The sequence below is a fragment of the Pipistrellus kuhlii genome, unplaced genomic scaffold, assembly GCF_014108245.1.
Source record: "Pipistrellus kuhlii isolate mPipKuh1 unplaced genomic scaffold, mPipKuh1.p scaffold_m20_p_13, whole genome shotgun sequence".
In the NCBI taxonomy this organism is placed as follows: Eukaryota; Metazoa; Chordata; class Mammalia; order Chiroptera; family Vespertilionidae; genus Pipistrellus; species Pipistrellus kuhlii.
The window spans coordinates 12,131,749-12,153,675 of record NW_023425438.1 but is presented as its reverse complement, the minus strand read 5'-3'; the positions used below and the strand labels follow the sequence as shown (position 1 = coordinate 12,153,675).

The window sequence follows — 21,927 nt, the reverse complement described above, 5'->3', positions numbered from 1 at the left end:
TTTGTTCCTTGATATCTGTGGGGGGAATTTAAATCTCACCCTCAAGGGTATTTTATCACCCAGGCTTTACATTTCAGCCCTGCCAGTCCAGTTGAGACCCAGACCAGCATTCCCACTGAGTTTGCCCACGGGAAACTGCTGATTCTGCCCAATGAGTTCCACAGCTCACCTCTGGCGTGTATCTCTCACTGGAACATGCAGACAATAGATGTGTAGTGTGCACATCTGAGGAGATGAGAGACAACAGAAACCACCCTCTGTGCATGGTGGAGACCAATGCCAACAGTGGCCATTTCTGGGCACCCATCCTCCTGGGAGCGCATACCTATCTTTGACCCATCTGTCCTGAGATATCATTTGCCTAAATGTTAATATTTATCATTTACAGCTGCCACTATCCCATTCAAAGGTGAACACAGTAAAATTTATGACAGGCGCGTTATCAGACAACAGAGGCGCATAAAAGGAGGGGTGACAGCTCATCCATCTGCTGACAGGATTCATCCCAGACCCTCGACGCCTGGAGGACTCCGGCATGGGGCCACGGCCACACACCTTCCTGCTGGGGCTGCTCCTGCTCCTGGGGCCAGGTACGTCTGCGATGGCCCTGCTGGTGGCCTGCATTGCTGAGACACGGTGCTCAGGAGAGGAATGTGTCCTTTGCATCAGCACAAAATGCACGGCTTGGGCCCACGCAGGCTGCAGTGCTGCGGTGAAGTGCCCAGGGCTGGGGCCAGAGGCAGGTGAGAAGGGACATGATGTAGGCCAGTGGTCGGCAAACTCATTAGTTAACAGAGCCAAATATCAACAGTACGACAATTGAAATGTTTTTGGAGAGCCAAATTTTTCAAACTTAAACTTCTTCTAACGCCACTTCTTCAAAATAGACTCGCCCAGGCCTTGGTATTCTGTGGAAGAGCCACACTCAAGGGGCCAAAGAGCCACACGTGGCTCGAGAGCCGCAGTTTGCCGACCACTGGTGTAGCATCACAGAGACCTGGGTTCTTGTTCTCTGTGCTGTGCTGCCTAGAGCAAGTGTTCCCTCTCTGAACCTTGATTTTTTTTCTCATCTGTAACATGGAAAGGCCACTGCTAGTGATAAGCACATTTTGATCATCCTATGTATGGTTTTCGTTTTTGCTACCAGGACAGAGGAAGGCAGGTGTCAGGTTGATAATTATAAAGGATTGCCCACTGTCTTTAGTGCTATTGGCCCCAACGGAAAGAGTGGGCTACCAGGCAGGACTTGGGTTTCTCCCGACGCCAAGGGTTAGGTTAGGAGAAGGTTGTGCCTCTGCCACAGTCCCTCTGTGCCCTTTGTCACCTGACCCCTGGCTCTGCCCTCCTCCCTTTGTTCAGAAAGACAGAATCCTTTACACTAGGGGTGTTGAACTCAATCAGAGAAGGGGCCAAAATCTAAAATCCAGCCTAAATCGCGGGCCGAATGGTTTACTGAACAGTCATAAACTGTCATTGTGATGGAAACGCAGCAGAGTGCAGTGATGACAGCGCGGTGCGGGCCACATTGCAAGGCCTGGCGGGACGGATTTGGCCCGAGGGCCTTGTGTTTGACACATGTGCTTTACACTGAGGAGGGCTTTAACGGTGCCAGGTTAGCCCCTCCAGGTGAGAGGCCGGGCCCAGAGCCAAAGCACATGCCTGGAGGCCACAGAGAAAGGAAGGAGGCATGGGCCAGCAGCCTGGCCTGGCTGGGTGCAAGAGCTGGTCCTGCTGCTCACCTTGGACACCTGAGCCCAGGGCTGTGTGTGCAAGGTGGTGGTGCAAGGTAGGGAGCATTGAGGTAGGGGTGCAATGTGGGTGGAGTGTGAGGGGGGAGTGCACCTGCTGTACTTATTGCCCAGATGATCACATTCTCTAATTGCCAATGAGGCTGCAGTGCTTTTTAAAATATTGTTTGTTGCCCATTGAATTCTTCTTTCATAACGTACCTGTTCAAGCCTGTTTCCCACTTTTGTGTGGGTTTGTTTCTTTTTCGTTGGTTTTTAGGAGTTTTTGTGCATGCTGCGCACTTGCTCTTTGTTGTAAGCATGGCAGATATTGTATACTCTGAAGATCATCTTTCCACTCCCTTTAGGGAACGTTAGATGAGCAAATTCCTTAATTGGGGAGAAAAGGGGATAGGGCATGAAACCTACCCAAATGAGAACAAATGGAGGCTATTTATTCAGAAATGGCTATAGCAAGGGGTCAGCCACTGCCGCTTGTGTTAGGCAGACTCCAAGGCAGGCAAGGGCATGGAGAGCTTGGCAGTGAGAAGGGGGAGGCTGCAGGGGTGCTCTGGTTGGAGGCTGGAGGCCTCTTAGGTCAGTGGTTGGCAAACTCATTAGTCAAACTGAGGCTCTCAAGTGGCACGAGGCTCGCGAGCCGTGGTTTGCTGACCACTGTCTTAGGTGATCCTTTTGGGGAACATATCTGGCTTCCTCAGGCTGGGCCTGAGTGGTAAGCAGGGACAAAAGTAGGGAAGCTGCAGTCATGGGCCAAGTCCAGGCCGCCTAGGGCAGTGGTCGGCAAACTGCGACTTGCAAGCCACATGCGGCTCGCGAGCCGCAGTTTGCCACTCTGTTGACTCATGAGTTTGCCAACCACTGACCTGGACTCTTGATTCCAATAATTACAGGCTGTTGTTGTTCCTTGTGATTCTAGGGCCTAGGCTGGCTGCTGAGGGTGGTGGGCGGGCTTCTGGGCTGGGCTGCTGCAGATGTGTGGGAGTTCGGAGTTCCGTTGTCAGCTGTGGTCTGGCCTTTGTATCTTCAGTCTCTCTAGTTCCAAAGTGTTTCATCTTTTCCTTTATGGTTTGTGCTCTCTGCTTCTTATTGGAGAATCCTCTTCTGCCTCGCAATCATGAAGATAGCCTGTGTTTCTTTCTAAAAACGTTACGAATTGATTTTCTCTTTCGGGTGTTTAATTCATCTGAATTGGCTTTTGTGACTCAGGGGAGAGGCAACCCCAATTATATATCGTATTTTGCGTGCAGGTGCCTTGTTGTCTTGGCACCATTCACTGAGCAGTTGTGTCCTCACAGCTCTAGTCAGCCGCCTCTGTTCATATATCGAATATAAGGATCCCCACATGCTGGCATCTGTTTCAAACTCTGTTTTGCTTTACTAGGTCATTGGTCTATCCCTGTGCCAAAAGCACATGATCTTAATTCTATAGTTTTATGGTAAGTTTTATTATTCGAAAAACAAGTCTATTTTCCCTTCTTTATTTGTTTGTTGTTGTTTATTCTCACTCAAGGATATTTTCCCATTGATTTTTAAAGAGAGTGGAAGGCAGAAGGAGAGACAGTGAGAGAGACACACACGCTGATTGGTTGCCTCCTGCACGCACCCCAACCAGGACCAGGGAACCTGCAACCAAGGTGCGTGCCCTTGACTAGAATCGATCCTCGGACCCTTCAGTTCTCGTTCTGACGCTCTACCCACTGAGCACAGCTGGTGAGGGCTGTTTTTCCTTCTTTTTAAGGAATGACATGGCCCTAAACTTTCATACAAATTTTACTATCCATGTGACAATTCCACCAAACAAGCGAAAACCCTGTTTGGGGTTGTTTTTTTTGTTGTTGTTGTTTTTTGTTTTTTTTTACCCCTAATATATTTCATTGATTTTTAACAGAGAGGAAGGGAGAGAGATAGAGAGCTAGAAATGTCGATGAGAGAGAGACATCGGCCAGCTGCCTCTTGCACACCCCCTACCGGGGATGTGCCCGCAACCAATGTACATGCCCTTGACCGGAATCGAACCTGGGACCTTTCAGTCCTCAGACCGACGCTCTATCCACTGAGCCAAACCGGCTTCGGCACCTGTTTGGGTTTTGATAGGAATTGCTTTGAAATCTATGAATCACGTTGGGGGAAAGAGAGATCTTCACAATATTGAGTTTTCCAAACCATGAGCATGCTCTTAGATCTTCAATGCCTCTCAAAGTTTATCGTTTTCTCTGTTCAGGCCTTGCATGTGTGTCTTAGGCATATGCCTTTTGTTATATGGTAAACAGATTTTTAAATTTTTATTTTGAAAACATTTGCTATTGGTGTCTAGAAATAAAATTGATTTTTATACATTGATTTTGAACCCAATTAAACAAAATTTAATGTTACCTGCATATCCTTTTGGATTTTCTATAGATACATCCTGTCAATCATGACAGTTCTATTGCTCTTTGTAATCTCTGTACCTTTTTTAGCTTCTGCCTTACTGTGTTGGTGGGTACCTCCATGATAATTTTTCCCAAACATGGTGGTTGGAGGTATTCTTATCTTATTCCCAAGTGTGTGGTTTTTTTTTTAAGTATTTAATGTTTTGTCAGAAAGTAGGGTGTTCACTACTGACTGTTCTGTAGATAACTCTTTATGAAACCCAGAAGACTCTATTTTATTTTTAACTTTCTAACCCTTTTTAAAAAATCATAAGTGGATGTCAAATTGTATCAAATATTTTTCTGCGCATAATTCGATGGTTGTATGATTCATTTCTTTAATCTGCTACTGTGTTGAGTTAATTAGTTGACTTATCAGTCACTGATTATTAAATTCACCAAAGATCACACATTGCGTTTACTTGTCTTGCCTCTTTAATCTCTTTCAATCTAGAACATTTTGTTAGGCTTTTTTGTTTTGTGTTATTGAACACTTAGGCTGGCTTTTGTCTAGCAATACAGAAATTATTTGGACAAATCCAAATTGAAGTGCAAAAGCCAGTCTAATCATTTCAGTATCCAAAGTCTTTTATCTTATTCTGCTCTATTTTTTTCCTTGCTAATTTTTGTTTTAGTCAATGTTCCTGAATGCCTTATTTTTTTCTGTGCTTTATTTTTTTTTTTTTTTTTTTGTGTGTGTGTGAGCTGCTCAAACTCCTTAAAAAATTATTTGTGAGATTCTTTGAGGCCTAGGATAAAAATGTCTGTGTTCAGAGACTATATATGTCATTCTGTCAGGCAATGGGACATTCCCATTTGAGGATCACTTCAAATTAAGCTCATAGTGTGATCTTTAGAACAGCCAATGTCCGCATTAAGCATTGTGCATATATAACAGCCTCCCTTTAAGAGGGATGTACTATTACCCCCATTTTACAGATGAGAAAACTGAGTCTCAGAACTTAAATAACTTGCCCAAGGTCACCCAGCTAATAAGCACAGGAGTCAGAATTCAGTCCTGAGTCAGAGTCCAGAGCTGGGACCCTTGACCACCACCTTGCATTACAGTCCAGCCCCAGGGAAGAAAGAATTGCAACTGGGCTTTATTTAAGCTTTAACATTGATAAGGAAAACAGATTCCTGCTCTAAAAGTTTGGGTTTATAAAACTGAAGTATCATTATCTCAAAACTACAATTGGCAAAAGCAAGTTAACAAAAAATAATTTAAAAAAAATAAAAATAAATCACTGTTTCTAAGAATATTAGAAAAGACAACCTTCACCTGAATTTCATTTTCCAGGGGATTGTCATGCCTTGGTAATGCCCCTATCCCAGGCATATCACCTCAAAGCCAAACGTGGGGAAGAAGTATCTCTTCTGTTATCAGCACAAGTGAAGCTAGTCAATGTTCGTTTTACAAGGGCCCAGAGTCCTTCCTCCTTCCTGGAAGTTGCTAGCCTTCTGGAAATACAGTCTTGCCAAATAAGAGTTGGAAGCAATCTCAACTTCCAGTGGCCCAAGTCCTTCCAGTTTTTGAGAAGAGATGGGTGGGGACTTCCGTGGGTCCTATCCCTAGTTGGTGGCATCCCACCCAGGTATGGGGTCTTTTCTGGAGGCTCAGGAGTCCTGCCTGCCTGGGATGTCATCTGTACTTTGTTACTTTTTAGGACTTTGTTGTCAATCATTTTCATCAAGCTGCATTTTTGCTGCTGTCAGTCAACTGTCTGAGTACTCTTCTAAGAACAGGAATTGGCTGAGCCTGGCTGGTAGATCATAAACCAAATGTAAGGAACCCTCTGGGGAGAGAGAGCTGATCTGCATAAAATCACTTGACAGAATTAAGTACCAAAATAGGTGCAAGTGGCTGCAATGAAAACACCAGGATTGAGAGAACTGAGAGATGAATGTGGGCTGCGGAAGTTTCATGTGGGAGGTGAAACTCGATTGAGCGCTGGAGGCTGAATGGGATTAAGTAAACACAGAGGAACAAGGTGTGGGGAGCAGCACCGCCAAAGGCAAAGTGGGGGCCCAGCACATGGGCGTGAGGAGCAGGGCAGGCCTGGTCTGGGTTGGTGCTGGGAGGCAATGGCCACATAAAGGGAAATTTTGAAATCCCAAGACAAGAAGAGCAATGGAGATGATCCTGGTGTCTTTCGGCTTGAAGAGACTTCTGAAACAATTTCATCCAAATCTTTTCTTTCACATTTACAAAAAACGGAACCCTACAGAGGTAAAGTGACCGGCCCCAGGTCACCCTGAACTCTGGAATTTGAATTTGCTAGAGCGGAAGTGGGGTGCTATGAAAGGTTCTCCCGCAGGAAGTAGCCTATGCAAGTGGCATTTGGGGCAAGATGTGTCTGTTGGCTTCGGACGTAAAAGGTCACTAGTCGAAAGAGATGGCACACTGGTGAATCAGTATACCCAGCTCTGGAGAGCCCAGCAGTGGGTGTGCTGGGCTCTGGGAAGGCCCAAGCATGGCAGTGAGAAACTGATCCTTTCTTCTCACCAGAAATTCCCATTCATCTTCGGGAGGAGAGCTTCCTGAGGGCACACAGTTCCCTAAGAATCCTTCTGGTTGGAGCTCACTAATCATGATCATGCCCCACCCCCAGCTTTGCGTGTCTCTTGTCTGTCCTCTTTAATGTTCTGGCCTTGGTGGCTGCCGCTGGGAGGGGTCCAGGAGGATATTAGTGTAGGAGGAGTCAGGGCTCCAGGCTGCTGCCCAGGCGCCATCTATTCACTTTCACCATGGGACCCCCTTCAGGGTGTTCCTTGCTGATTCTGGGTCTGCCTCATTGTCCCCGGGACGGGAGGAAGTTGGGGAAAATACAGTCTAAAAGCAAAGCATTCCTGTCTGAGGTCATAAAGTCAGTCAACTGCAAAACTCATGTCAACTTCGAGTAGGTTCTCTCCTGTTAGGGTGTTCCCTAGGACCTCCTTGCCGGCCTAGGGGCACGGGTGTGCTTGTGGGATCTTGGGTGACATGAGTAGGTGAAGACATGAGCGCGCACTGGTCTCTGGTTGGACTGGGATCTGCAATGGGTGGTGGGGTCTCCCTGTGGTCATCAGCACAAGACGTGGAGTATTTAGAGGTTGATGGGTTGGCTGTCCACATCATCTCTAGTGCTTCTTGTCACCTCATCAGACTAGAGGCTGTGTCTGCCCAGGGGCTGTGACGGTGTAAGTCCTATTGGCCGAAGAGTAAATTCCCATTTGCTGGGAACTCGGGTTAGAGAACAACATCCATACTAATAAGCCTTTTTATAACCTTGTAAGAAGGCCCTAGCATCAGGGAAAGCAAACCAGAGTAGGTTAAAGAGACTCGAGCTCCACACAGGACCCTTTTAGCAACTTGCTGAATGGTCTCTGGCAAGTTTGCTAACCCCTCTGTGTTTTAGTGTCCAGAAGTATTAAATGAGATGACCTCAGAGATCTGCCCACCTCAGCCATTCCAGAATTCTAAGACAAACATGCAGAGGTCAGACTAGCTCCCCAGAAAGGTCCTCTGGCCCTCGTGTCACCTTCCGCTGACTCTGGCATGTGACTCCCCAAGCTAACATCCCGTGTTCCTCGGAGCACATGGAATTCTCATGTTGGAGCAGCAGCCAGATGTGACTCATGGCTTCTGACTCGGGTCCCACCACAGTCATGTGCCTGCTCACAGGGGGTCAGCAGCAGCCCACAGGCCGTGGGTGCGAGTAGGAATGACAGTGAAAGCCTGGCAGCTTCCGGTCCAAACCAGCACAGGGACAAACACTGGCTGATTTGGACCCTCCCCTTCCCAACTCTCTGCTTAGTGGGTGCAGGGGGTGGGGAGGAGGGGAGAGAGTGTAAGGCCTGCTCACCCTCAGTCTGTGTGAGCTGGTGGAAGTCGCCTGGCCTCTCTGAGCGTGTAAAACATGCCCACAGGATCCTATCTGCCTCCTCTTTAGGGTTGCCGTGAGGACATTATACACTTTCAAAGAGGCCAAGAATGTAATGTACACTGAAGAGTGGACTTAAGGCCACATGTGTTGGCCTTGACCGTCCTCCCCACTGCCCGGGGCAAGCACCTTCCTTTCATCCAGAAAGATCACTCACCCCTGGCATGTGTACAGCCCTCTGGTTCACAGCACTTTCTTCTTCTTTGATCCTCATGACAACCCCATGAGGGAGGAAGGGAAGCCAGTCTCACCCCCACTTTCTAGGTGAGCAAGTCCAAGTTCAGAGAGAAACCCTCAATCAAGGTCACAAAATGGCAGGGCCAGTCCAACCTGCATCTCTGGGTTGTAGGTCTAGGCAGCAGGCCATGTGCTGGGAATCACTGCTCCAGGAGGCACTGCCCTGAGGGAGAATTGGGTGTGACTTCTGGGAGCCAAGGCTGGATGCTCTAAGGGTCCTTTGTCAGCTCCAGGCCCTCCCTAGTGGCTGTATCCACTGCGGGTGGTTGATCTTAGCCAAGCCTGTCTCTTAGAGTGTACACAGATGTCTTTCTCTTTCATTCCCATCAAGGTGGAAAAGTACATGTTTTTTCCCCTTACTGACCTTATGGAGGTGAGGAGTTGTTGTGTTTTTTTGTTTTTGTTTTTTAGAGCTCTAAGCTTTTCATAGACTCATGAGCTTGGGCTAAAACAACCTTCCAAATAGGAAAAATTCCTTTGGGATTCCTGGATTGGGTTCAACAATGTCACAGATGCTTTGACAATTTTCCCCACAGTGCCTGAGGGCGCTGCAGAAATAGGCAAGAAACTTTCTTCCCATGTACCTGGTGGGAAGCAGAGAACCAGAGAGAGGGCCCACGCTATCCCAGGATTCAGTGGGGACAGGACCAAGGGGTCCACAGTTTCCATGTGAGTCTTCAGGTCTAGACATTTACATTGATTCCAGGCGGAGCTTCTTTGTGACACCCCAGGGCAGTCAGTTATCATGGATGATCAAGATCTTCAAGTTGAAAACGTGAACTATATAGTTCTATGAGGAAACCCCAGAATATGGAGCTGGGAAGGGTCTGAAAAATGGCCTTTACTAACCATCTCTCTGACACTGAATTATAATAATCGTAACTAGTAATTACTGCATCTTTACCATGTGTCAGACACCTCCCCTTAGCATCTTTTTTCTGATTTTCCCAAGTGATCTATTTAACACTTTCAATGTGTCCTACCTGTTCTATGATCTTTTCTCCTTTCTCCCTCCTCCCCCTCCCCTTCCTCCTCCTCCTCCTCCTCCTCCTCCTCCTCCTCCTCCTCCTCCTCCTCCTCCTCCTCCTCTTCTTCTTCTTCTTCTTCTTCTTCTTCTTCTTCTTCTTCTTCTTCTTCTTCTTCTTTGCTTCAGTTCCCATCACCCTACCAACATTAATATCTCACTGATTATACATTTTTTTTGTCATTTTGGCATTTAAGATTACAACATGCAACCTTGAATTATTAAAGTGTAATATCAGTGCTACTCTGTTTACTCCAGCCAAATCTGCTCACACAGCAATTTTATATATATTTTAAACTCCACACTATATTATTTTTATTTATTTATATTGGTACTGACAAGCTTTTTCTGTAAAGGGCCAAATGGTAAATATTTTAGGTTTTGTGAATCATATACGGTCTCTATCACATATTTTTCTTCTTTCCATTTCCCCTTCTCTCCCTGCAAACCTTTTAAATATGTAAAAGCAATTCTTATCTAGAGAACCATATAAGAATAGGCTGTGGACAGAGTTGACCCTATGGGTCATAGTTTTCTGGCTTCTGGGTTTTTTTGTTGGTTTGTTTGGTTGTTTGTTTGTTTGTTTTGTGTGTGTTTTTACAGTCATTATTATTTTAGATTTCCCTTTCATATTTATTCTTTCTGTTCTTTATTCCTCTAGAACTATTTTCCTCTTAGCATTTTGAATGTGTCTTTCCACTGTTGTCTGGCCTCTATTGTTTCTAATGATGAGTCAGCCATTAATCATCATGTTGGTCTCATGTATTTAAAAAGTTGCTTTTCTTCTGCTATTTTCAAGATTCCCCCCCCCCTTATCTTTAGTACTATGCCTAGACATATTTATTATAGTTGATACATCTTGGTAAAATTTTCTTTGTGATTTTCCTACGTACGGTTTTGTTTTTATATAGCTTCTTCTATGTATGGCTCAATATTTTTCATCAAATATGAGAAGTTTTCAGTAATTATCTATTCAAATCTTTTTCTGCCTCTTTCTCTCTTTGATTCTTCTAGGAATTATTACCTGTATGTTTGTATGCTTGACAGTACGCTCAGATCTCTGAGGCTCTGTTTATTTTCCCCTCTATCTTTTTCAGAAATGTGCTTTCTATTGATCTGTTTACATTTACAGATTCTTTTTTCTGCCATCTTAAGTCTGTTGCTGCGCCCATCTAGTAAATCCTTCAGTTATTATGCTTCTCAGCTCTGGAATTGATTATAAGTATATATTATAGCTATGTAAATATATGTAAAAGGGTCTTTAGTTCTGTAGTTCTTTGAACATAATTTTTTAAATTCTTTTCAACTCATAGCTGCCTTGAAGACTTTGCCTGCAAAATATAACACTGAGCCCACTCAGAGCCAGTTTCTATTCATTGCTCTTTTTCCTGAGCAGAAGCCTAACTTTTCAGGTTTGAGGCATTTCTAGCAACTTTTGGTTGATAACTGGATGTATTCAATAAAATTTAGCAATTCTGGATTCAGCTTTATTTTTCTGGGAGTTGTTGGTTTAGTTCTTAGAAACTTGTCTGGACTTAAATTGTGGAATCAGTCTCTCTCATCTATCCTGCCACTGATGTCTTCTTTGCTCAGTTTATTATTTCTTTAAAAAAACACACACACTAATATATATATTTGATATTTTACAGAGAGGAAGAGAGAGGGATAGAGAGTTAAAAACATCGATGAGAGAGAAACATCGATCAGCTGCCTCTTGCATGCCCCTCCCTTGGGATGTGCCCTCAACCAAGGCACATGCCCTTGACCAGAATTGAACCTGGGACCTTTCAGTCCCCAGGACGACGCTCTATTCACTGAGCCAAACCGGTTTCGGCAGTTTATTATTTCTTGTGTGTGTGTTTTTTTTTTTAACCTGGAATCCTAGAGGCTCAGGCCTGGGTCTACATGGCTTCTTGATCAGCCAATGGTTGGACAGAGGTCATGCTCAGACGCCCGGCATTTGTAAGGTTCTGTTTATTGGTCTGTGAGTAGATGGGAAAATAAACACAAAATTGCATCCAATTCCCATTTCTCATTCCTTTACTTGTACATAGGGCTCTTGCAGGTTTCTTTACCACATACATAGATTTCCAGTCAGCCCAGAATATGTGCGAGCATATTTCAGTTCTCATTGCTGGGGTTTCCCCGTTAAATATCTGATCGGTTCACCTCCAATCCCAAACAGGGAACAAAACGGCAGGCTAACAGAGCTGCAGACATTACCCTTATTCCACCACTTTTCACTTTCTGTTGTTTGTTTTGTTTTTCTCTCTTAGTTTCTGTTTATTGTGCGTGTGTTGTCTCCTGGGAATTGTTTTTCTTATTACACGATAGGCACTGGATAGGAAAAAGCAGAAAGATAATTTCATGTTCTGGGTGTTGCTATCTTTTTCCATCAAGGCTTCACTTTTGCTTTTGGCAGGTGTTTAGATAGAGGCAGATTGCCTTAATCTAATCTGGAGCCAGACTGTGACAAATATACCCAATGGAATCTTACCTGTTGCGAAGGCATGGATGGACCCACAGGGCGTTATGCTAACTGCAACAAGTCAGACAAAGACAAATAAGTACCATATCATTTCACTTAAACATGGAATCTAAAGAACAAAACAAACAAACAAAACAGAAACAGAGCCATAGATACAGAGAACAGACTGATGGTTGCCAGAGGGGTGGGGGGTTTGGGGGCTGAGTAAAAAAGGGAAGGAATTAAGAAGTACAAATTGGTAGTCACAGAATAACCACAGAGATGTAACTGACAGACTAGGAAATACCTGGTATAGTCAATAATGTCATAACTATGTATGGGGCCAGGTGGGTACTTGAAATATTGGGGAGACCACTCTATAAAGTACATGATTTTCTAACCACTATGCTGTACACCTGAGACTAATACAGAATAATACTGAATGTAAAGTTTAATTGAAAACTAAAACAAACAAGAAAGCCTGGCTTTAGTCTTTTTGGAGGCTGGTCTGTGTCAAGTGCATCTCTATGCCTAGGGTCTAGCTCTTTGAGTCCCAGCTGAAACCCCGGGACATTTACCGCAAACCCTCCTTCTGATGGGCATGGAGCCCCAATATTTCCCTACCTCCATGGAACTGCTGAAGCTTCACAGCACATCAGCCTCCGACCTGCTGATATCTGTGGCCTGTAGTTTGGAAAATGCTTCAAGGGTAAAAACAGCATCAACTGTTGGGCTTATTCTCTTTACTTCTCTTTGGCTCTTGACCCCTCAAATTCTTGCTGCATTTATGACTCTCAACAGCTTCTCTTTCTATCTCTCTCCCTCTATCTCTCTCTACCCTCTCCCACTCTCCTTCTCTCCCTCCCTGCTCCTCAATGTGGAAATGCATAATAGAATGTCTGCAGAGGAAAGAAATAAGGCCCAGCATAGTTCAGAATAGTTGCAGGGGAGAAAAATGAAGGGATCCGTCAACTGTCTTCAAAAATAGCCTCTTTGAGCCCCCTTTAAAACCTTTTAGAACTAGAGTCAGCAGGCAAGATCTCTCAACCCAGCTCTGCCTCTCTAAAATAATTTTTCACTTTTGCTGTTACAAAAGTGTATTAATAATCACATCTGTCCTCCTGGATTGTCTGGATGGTAAAGCAATAGCATCTTTACCAAAATTAACCCTTTTCAATATATACTTTGCATAGGCAGTGGGCTAGATCTTCTGCTTGGGTTATTTCATTTAAAATTTGTATAGAGTTCTGAGTAAGCTCGCTATCATAAAAACCTTTTTATATAAGAAAACAACTTCATAGATCAGGGGACCAATGGCTTTCGTTGAGGATGAGAGGTGCTGGATGGCACTGTACTATTATTTGGATATTTAAAAGGTCAATGCTTTATGGGAAAACACATTAATTTGTACACTTAGAGGGGTCTGTTTTTAAAACTAAAAGAGAAAAGTGTTTAAAAGACTGTCCCACAGGAAGCTGGGATGGGTAGTGTCTCTGCCATCTTGCTACCTGACTTTTTCCCCTTCGCCTGCATTCAGCAAGACCCCCCCGAGACAGCCCCTGCCCAGCCATTATGTACAGTCGTGGCTGCTGGCAATCCCGCGAGGAGCTCTTCTTCTAAGCTCACGGCACTGGTGAGACTGTTCCAGAAAGGCCTTCACCCCCCTGCTTTGTCCTGGCTCCCCAAACCACAGCAGCTATTTGTCTAACGTGACCTTCCTCGAGAGTTCTGCCTTTTGCTAAGGAGCCAGTGAAGGAGTGTGCCATGATGTGCCTGTGCACAGCGTAGAGTCACTGCTGACCCCTCTCAGATAACACGTCTGCTTTTCAGCCTGGGGATTCTGCTCTAATTGGCGGCATTCATGGAAGTAGGGTGTTCCAAACAATGGAGGTGATAGCGGGAGGAACGGAATCTAGACTTTCCTAACACAGGGATGTGACTGAGCTGGGCACACAGCTAGGGCTGGGAGGAAGGGCAGGCAATGTGCACTTCTGGGTGGGAGTTAATTCCAGCTAAATAACCAGAACTATTTTTGCTTTATTTTAGGGACCACCCAAGTCCATTCCTTCCCTGGAGAGAATACATTGGAAGAGCAACTATCACCAGAGGTAAGGGCTCTGTCCTCTTTGAGGGATGAAGGGATCTCTTCCAGTGGGCAAATCCAAGTTTGTTTGTTTTTTAAAATATTTTTTATTGATTTCAGAGATGAAGGGAGAGGGAGAGAGACATAGAAATATCAAAGATAAGAGAGAATCACTGATCGGCTGCCTCCTGCATGCCCCCTTCTGCGGATTGAGCCCGCAACCCAGGCATGTTTCCTTGACTGAAATAAAACCTGGGACCCTTCAGTCTGCAGGCTGATGCTCTATCCACTGAGTCAAACAAGGTTGGGCTTTTTTTTTTTTTTTTTTTTTTTTTTTTTTTTTTTTTTTTTTTTTAATATATCTGTATTTATTTCAGAGAGGAAGAGAGAGAAAGAGAGAGAAGCATCAGTGATGAGAGATTATTATTGATCAGTTGCCTCCTATTTGTTACGAAGCGAGTCCCCAAGAGATGGACCACCGGAGCCAATTTGATTAAGCATGCTAGAATTTATTACAGATTCGAATCCGGACTCAAACCATGGCTGACGCAGCAGCCGGTAAACACCCAGGTGAGAGCCCTGATGGAGGGGCAGTCCCTCCAGAGCGCTCACACAAAAACACAGACAAACACACACCTACCGCGGCCAGTCAGGCTCTCCGGATTGGGGTCCCTCATGGTCCTGGCTGGGGATTCCAGTCATGATCCCCAAGGACCACCAGGGAGCCGAGTCCGATGCAATAAACAAAAGAGCCATCTCTATGCTAGCATAGGCTATCCCACTCATGCTGGCAGCATGGCGGAAGAGAGCGAATATCGCCCAGTCCAGGAGTTTTATTCAGGTCGGTGATGTCACTGCCTCGGCTAACCCTGATTGGCCCCTCAGGACTAAATTCTAAAGACTGGGGACGGCCTGCAGGGTTGGTTCCCAGTCACATCTGCTTGACATTGGATGTGGCCCTATCTTGCCCATAATACAAAAGCAGAACTAAAGGTTATCTACAGTTTCTACCCCTGAAGCTACTGAGTCAGTGGGAGTCAATCTCCTGTAACTACTATTGTTTAAGCAAGCAATCGAAGGTAGAAGTCAGATAGCAAGGTTAAAATTCAAACAGCAGTTTTTACCCAAGTATGAGTGCTACCATATTTCATTCCCCACTGGTTTTTATGTACATGAGTCAAATCATTGACTCATCCTACTTCCTTGCTTTCCAGTCCCCTAGCACATGTAGCCTTACTTAGCCCTAGACTTTCTCACTGGTTAGCAAAAAATGTTTTTATAGTTACCAAGACCCCTAGTAACACAGTTCCCATCAGTACTGTCCTCACTGAAGTCCAGTTCCCCTCCTGAAGGCATCAAGTCTCCTGGCCTGTGTGGAGCCCAGGCTAGGGATCTCACGGTGAGGCTGCTGGTTGCCAGGATCCAGGCCATTTTCTGTGCAGGAGCTGGGAGTGGTGTAGCCAGGTCTGGGTGCCGTCTACTTCAACAGCCGTGGGCGTGCTCAGGATAACAGTGTAGCATCCCTTTCAGGTTGGGGTGAGTCCTTGGACAGTGAACTTCTTTACCCACACAGAGTCTCTGGGCTGGAAGGGGTGTACAGGGTCCACAGTGGGGCACTGGCAGTGCATCTGGAACAAACTTATGCATGGCTTCTGGGTAAATTGCAGAGCATGTAAGGACTTGAGCAAGGGAATGGTTATGAATTCTAGCTTTCAGTTTCTCCCTGACCCCAGGAAGGATGGAGGGAGCTCTACCATACATGATCTCAAAAAGAGGGGGGGAACCTCTCCCGTTAGAGGGTACACCTGGCCCATAAGAGGGTGAAGGGCAGGGGGTTGGTCCAATTTTCACCGGTTTTCAGGACAAATTTAATTAAACTTTTTAGAGTTCTACTCATGCCTGTCCTAAGGCTTGAGCTATACTTTGAGATACCTTGCTATTATACAAAGACTGTGCTGTCATCTGATCCTATGACTACTGGCAGCTTGAATCCAGGTATAATCTCCTGGAGTAATTTCTTGACTCCTATAGAGGCAGTTTCTGTTCTACGCTTCAACCTAATCTGGGAAGGTGTCTATAAAAACTAGAATGTACTTATACCTTAATGCTGGTGGCTTAATCTCTGTGAAACCAACCTTCTAATGCTCTCCTAGGGAATTTCCTTGGGGCCCGAATTCCCAGGGGGTCTCTCTATTCTTGCTTAGTATTTACCTGTATACAGACAGTACTTCTAGTGACTATGCTTTTACCTTACTTAAGCTTTGTAGTATCTGCCTCACAGAAGTTCAAGAGTCTTGATGATGCCTAAGTGGGTAACCTGGCTTGACTGGGCAACTAACATTCGATTTAGAGCCAACAGTCTGTCATCTGGTAGGGTCCACCAACCATCTGGTCCTTTGATGACCTGCTTCTGTTCAGCCAATTCCTCCTCTTCTTTGGTGTAGAGGTTGGGATCCGGCAGGGTTACTAAGACTTGTAAAGGCCCCACTGGTTTTTGGGCATCTTCCTTTGCAGTTTGGTCTGTGGCTCTATTTTCTCTGGCTTCAATTGTCTCCCCTTTCTGATGTCCTTTGCAGTGCACTATTGCAACTGCTTTTGGGAGTCAGATGGCCTCAAATAAGGCTAAAATAATGTCCTTTCTGGCTGGAGTTGGTAACCCTCTTTCCCAGTGAATGGCACAGTGTCCCCATCAAAGGGCCTCAATTAGGGCCAAAGGATTACTGATGTTCCTCTGTTCAGGAACTGTGCCCAAATGGTATGGTCCAGGGTGACTACTGCTGTTCCTGTATATCAGATCCCATCCTGAACATAACTGCTCCCATCAGTGTACAGTACCTCATCTGGTGATGACGGCAGGACATCTGTCAGTACTGCGTCTGTTACCTGTATGCAGTCATGAATGGGTTCCTCTGGATCATCTGGAAGCAGGCTGGCAGGGTTGATGGCCAGTGTCTTATGGAACCGGATGCAGGGCTGGTCCAGGAGAAGAGCTTGGCACTGGGTGATTCTGGTGTTTGACATCCATCTCTCTGGAGCACCCGAAGGGGGGTCTCAGCGGCATGGGGTGTTGTCAGGGCTAGCTCCTGGCCCAGAGTCTGCTTTCACCAGCAATGCTGTGGTGGCCACTGCCCAGAGGCACATTGGCCACTCTGCTGCCACAGGGTCCAGTCTCTTAGACAGATAGGCCACAGGTCTCTTCCAGGGACCTAGAGTCTGAGTGAGAACCCCTTTGGCAATGCCTCTTACCTCACTCACGTAAAGGTGGAAGGGCTTCGTGACATCTGGCGAGGCTAGGGCAGGTGCTGAGACGAGAGCCTTCTTTAGCGCCTCAAAGGCCTGTTGTTCTACTTCAGTCCAGTTCAGCGGCTGCGTTCCTCCAGTACGTGTTCCTTCTTAGGTCTACAGTCCTTCTTGATGTCCAAGGAAAACAGTCAGTTTGTCTGGTGGCTCCCTGGACTGATATCTTCCTAGAGGTCCCATCGGCTCTGTTAAGACTGAATAAACTGCCCAGTGCTCACCAGGAAATTAATAGCTTTGCCTCTCACTTGTAAGGTTACCCTTGGGGGCTTAATTGAAAGGAACCCTGGTCCTGTCAGTCTTCTTCCTCGAGGTTAAAAACCCTTGGAGTCTAAGTCTCTCTTTCTTTCAGACCTTCTCTGTCTCTTCTGGCCTCACCTTCTGTACTTATACTTACACATTCATATCACTTTCTCTTCTGCTTCTGTCTAAATCCTTCCCTCTCGGACTCCCAGAGTCTCTTTTTCGTTCTTTCCCTCTCTCCCTGTTTCTCCTTCTCATCACATGCACAACTTTCATAAAAACTTTCACTATTTTACTTTAGCTTTTAAACCTTCTTTCTATGTCCTTCAAAAGTCTATAACCATACCTCAAATCTTTTATTATTTTAGAATATTTAGAAAAGGCAGAGGTAAGAGAGAGCAGGTCTAGCACTCTGTTCCCAGTAGCCGCTTGAATTTTAAACTGCCACATTCTTCCTACAGATAAAGATCTCAGATTCTGATAAGCCTGGAATGGGGAACGGGAGAATTTCTAACTGTGCCTTTAAGTCCCCTAATAGAACCGGTGAAAAGTGTCCAAGCAGTCAAGGGGGGGTTAAACCATGTTTTCACATTGTTTTAACACAATTCTAAATAAATTATAAACCTTTGTGATGAAGTCTACTTAAATCTATAAAGTAGATACACATGACTGAAACCAAAAATGATTCCCAAAGTTTAAACAAAATACAAGATGCAGGTACAAGCCCAAATTCAAGCTTACAATGCAATTAGAAATGATAACAATGACATATGAGAAAAGCAAAACAAAACAAATTAATATGGCTATCACTTTTTCTACATTAAGAGAAAAATATATGACTTGGCCTACTTCTTCACAAGAGGCACACTATAAATTCCCAACAAATTTACTTAGGTCTGTATGAAACAACCTGGATAGGGCTCAAGCATCATATAGATTCCTCATCTGACAAATGAGAATAAATCAATCCTTGAAATCTTTGATCATTACTGCTTATTCTTAACACATGTAAAACAGTTTAGTCTGCCATATTCTAGGCATTTAGTTACTGCAATTAACTTTTCCTAATTCAATTTATACTTTGAACTTTTAAAGCTGGCAAGTAACATTACATTTCTCAATCACAATTCATACTTAAGTAGCTATATGACTCTGCTTAGCTGATACCAATGACAAAGACTAAACATTGTAAGCAAGGCCATCAGGGTATCTTCACCATGGAATTACCTGCCACTCCCTGCAGATCAGTGGAGTAGCATTCAAATGCAAATGAACACATTCTTTAGCTGAAGACTCCCGGCCAGCCATCCATGTAAACTTGTTACCATTACCATTTAGGTAGTTTCCTCCTCACTGTGGGGAATTTCAAAAGCTGCTTACAATGACTTGGGAATTTATATGCTGCCTCCAGCTATTCAAAACAACCCCTGGAGGGAATAGACACCAGGTGGGCTGAGGCAGGGAGCACTCGGGTCCAAGGGGTCCCAGGTGTTGAAGGTGGTGCTTCCACCAGGGCTTTTTCATCAGGCTGTCCGCCGCTTGCCTCTTGCTAGCAAAGGTGCCATGGGGGAACCGGTGACCCCTACACTACAATCAGACTCCCTGAACTTTCTGACAAGCTCTTACTGATTTTAAAATTATAACTTAAGAGTTGACACACACACAAGGACCAAGTGGCCTACAAAATATTTTCCTTTTCTTTTAAAGATTTTACAATGTACTGTAATCATTAATTACATTAAACTTAAATGGCCAATTAAAACAAACAATTCTGAGACCCTTCCTAACACCAAATTGGGGTTCCAATTAGGTGGGCCAAAAGGGAAGACTGTGTCAATCTGGGCTGAATCCGTAACCAGCTCCCTATGGCCGTCAAGAACTTGTTTTCTCCCTTCAGTCTTTATTCTTTCTCCCTCCTCTGTGGTAAACAGGGTGTTTAATAATTGCTGGCAGTCATCGCGGGTGGACTGGTGAGTGTAAAGTTACCAGCCCCTGGGGGTTCTGCCAAAAGCAGGGATACTCCACTCTCCTCTGAGATCTCACTGGGGGGTCAGGCCCCTTCCCCTCGCTTGGGAAAGTAGTGGAGACAGCAGTGGCCACATAAGGGGGTGAGCAAGGGAATTTCAGGCCCGGCATCGGGTCTTCCTCAGGAGCCTCTAAAACCGGGGGTGCTGAAGGCGCCTGGATCGGCTTCTCTCTGCTCGCCTGTGGCCGGGCGAGTAAGACGGACCTGGGAGGTCTCTTTCCCAATTTTCCTTTGTCAGGGAGACAACCACACTCCTTCAGCCATTTGGGGTTATCAAAAAGAACATCAATCCAGATATCAATGTATGGAATTTGGTCCGGATGCCCAGGGCTTCTATAGACTATCTGCCGGACTCCCGTGCAGGGCCCCATGTCTAGGGTCCCTGTTGAAGGCCAATCAATCCCAAATGTCAGCCACTCCAATTCACAGAGTCTCCGGAGAGTGAAGGCATCTACAGAAACACCATAGCCTTCACCCCGTTTTCTGAAGTCAGAAAAAATTTTTAATCATACATTCAAGGGGACTTAGGTGACTCTCCTTCGAGTTTCCTTGCCCCATTTCTCTCTTTCTTCCCAATCTATAAACAGTTAGGCAACAAATAAGTCCAAAACAAATCCAAAAGAGAAAAAACGAAAACACTTTTACCAATTCCCACACACTCAATTGCGGCCGCACTCTCTCAACACTCACAACACTCATTCAGACCAGAACAACACTCACTCAGACCAGAACCAGGGAGTCTCCACATTACAAAACCAGGCAGAACCAGGGAGTCTCCAGACTCCAAAACCAGACAGAACCAGGGAGTCCCCAGACTCCAAAACCAGACAGAACCAGGGAGTCTCCAGACTCCAAAACCAGGCCTCGGTGGTCGTCACCACCTCGGTTGCGAACCGGGAGTTCAGCGGCGTCCCGCCTCCCGAGTTCACGATAACAGGGTACGTACCAAACCAGGAAGAAGAAGCTTCAAGAAACTTAAAGAGAAACCAGGCCTGACTTACCGGCGCCGAGCAGGCAGATCCGGGTGTGGTCCGAAGTTCCAGAGGACTTGAAATTTCTTAAATTTCTTAGAGGGGCTTACTGAGAAGCCCCCCTTGTGGGATCTCGCTGGGGCCTCCAAATGTTACGAAGCGAGTCCCCAAGAGATGGACCACCGGAGCCAATTTGATTAAGCATGCTAGAATTTATTACAGATTCGAATCCGGACTCAAACCATGGCTGACGCAGCAGCCGGTAAACACCCAGGTGAGAGCCCTGATGGAGGGGCAGTCCCTCCAGAGCGCTCACACAAAAACACAGACAAACACACACCTACCGCGGCCAGTCAGGCTCTCCGGATTGGGGTCCCTCATGGTCCTGGCTGGGGATTCCAGTCATGATCCCCAAGGACCACCAGGGAGCCGAGTCCGATGCAATAAACAAAAGAGCCATCTCTATGCTAGCATAGGCTATCCCACTCATGCTGGCAGCATGGCGGAAGAGAGCGAATATCGCCCAGTCCAGGAGTTTTATTCAGGTCGGTGATGTCACTGCCTCGGCTAACCCTGATTGGCCCCTCAGGACTAAATTCTAAAGACTGGGGACGGCCTGCAGGGTTGGTTCCCAGTCACATCTGCTTGACATTGGATGTGGCCCTATCTTGCCCATAATACAAAAGCAGAACTAAAGGTTATCTACAGTTTCTACCCCTGAAGCTACTGAGTCAGTGGGAGTCAATCTCCTGTAACTACTATTGTTTAAGCAAGCAATCGAAGGTAGAAGTCAGATAGCAAGGTTAAAATTCAAACAGCAGTTTTTACCCAAGTATGAGTGCTACCATATTTCACTATTCACCCTACACTTGGGAATCAAACCTGCAACCCCAGTATGTGCTCTGACAGGAGTAGAACCATGACTTCCTGGATCAGGGGTTGATGCTCAACCAGTGAGCCACACTGACATCCAAGGTTTGATGCAAGTTGGCAGGTCCCTTCCTTGAGGGAATGAGCCAGATCAGCTGCTGCCCCCAGGGATGGCCTGCCTGCCAGGCAGGACAAGGGCAGCGTGACTGTATCTTCTGGAATTTGGGGCTCATCAATCCTGCAGATGGAGTGGGTGGTTCCCAGAAGTGTCCCGGACGAGTTATAAATGGGCTGCTATCTCTATGAACCTTGAAGCAGATGCTGTGAGTTATCTGAAGGCATCTGGGTTAGGTCTTCCCAGCATATCCACAAGATAAGAACTGAGAGTAAATGCTTTATCTCTTACTGCCATCGGTAATTCAAGAGGAATTAACTTGTGTCTTGTGATAGTGAGAGAGATGGCCAAGTGAGTCCTCACTTAACACCGTTGATAAGTTCTTTTTTATTATTATTAAGTTATTATCTATGTACATATATCATTGTCCCCCCTCCCATACATGCCATCTCTCCCCAGAGTTTTGAGTCCACTGGTTGTATTTATATGCATGTATACAGGTCCTTCGGTTG

The 21,927-nt window shown here is 45.5% G+C and overlaps 1 protein-coding gene across 1 annotated transcript in view; it reads left to right on the top strand.

Moving 5' to 3' along the window:
* The first annotated feature begins 520 nt into the window (after positions 1-520).
* The window catches only part of PLB1 (phospholipase B1), a 116,059-nt gene continuing 94,652 nt past the window's right edge, over positions 521-21,927 (top strand). The window contains exons 1-2 of the mRNA XM_036434892.1: positions 521-590; positions 13,857-13,918. Coding sequence (XP_036290785.1) covers positions 536-590; positions 13,857-13,918 — 117 coding nt within the window. The 5' untranslated portion in view covers positions 521-535. The remainder of the gene's footprint in view (positions 591-13,856; positions 13,919-21,927) is intronic.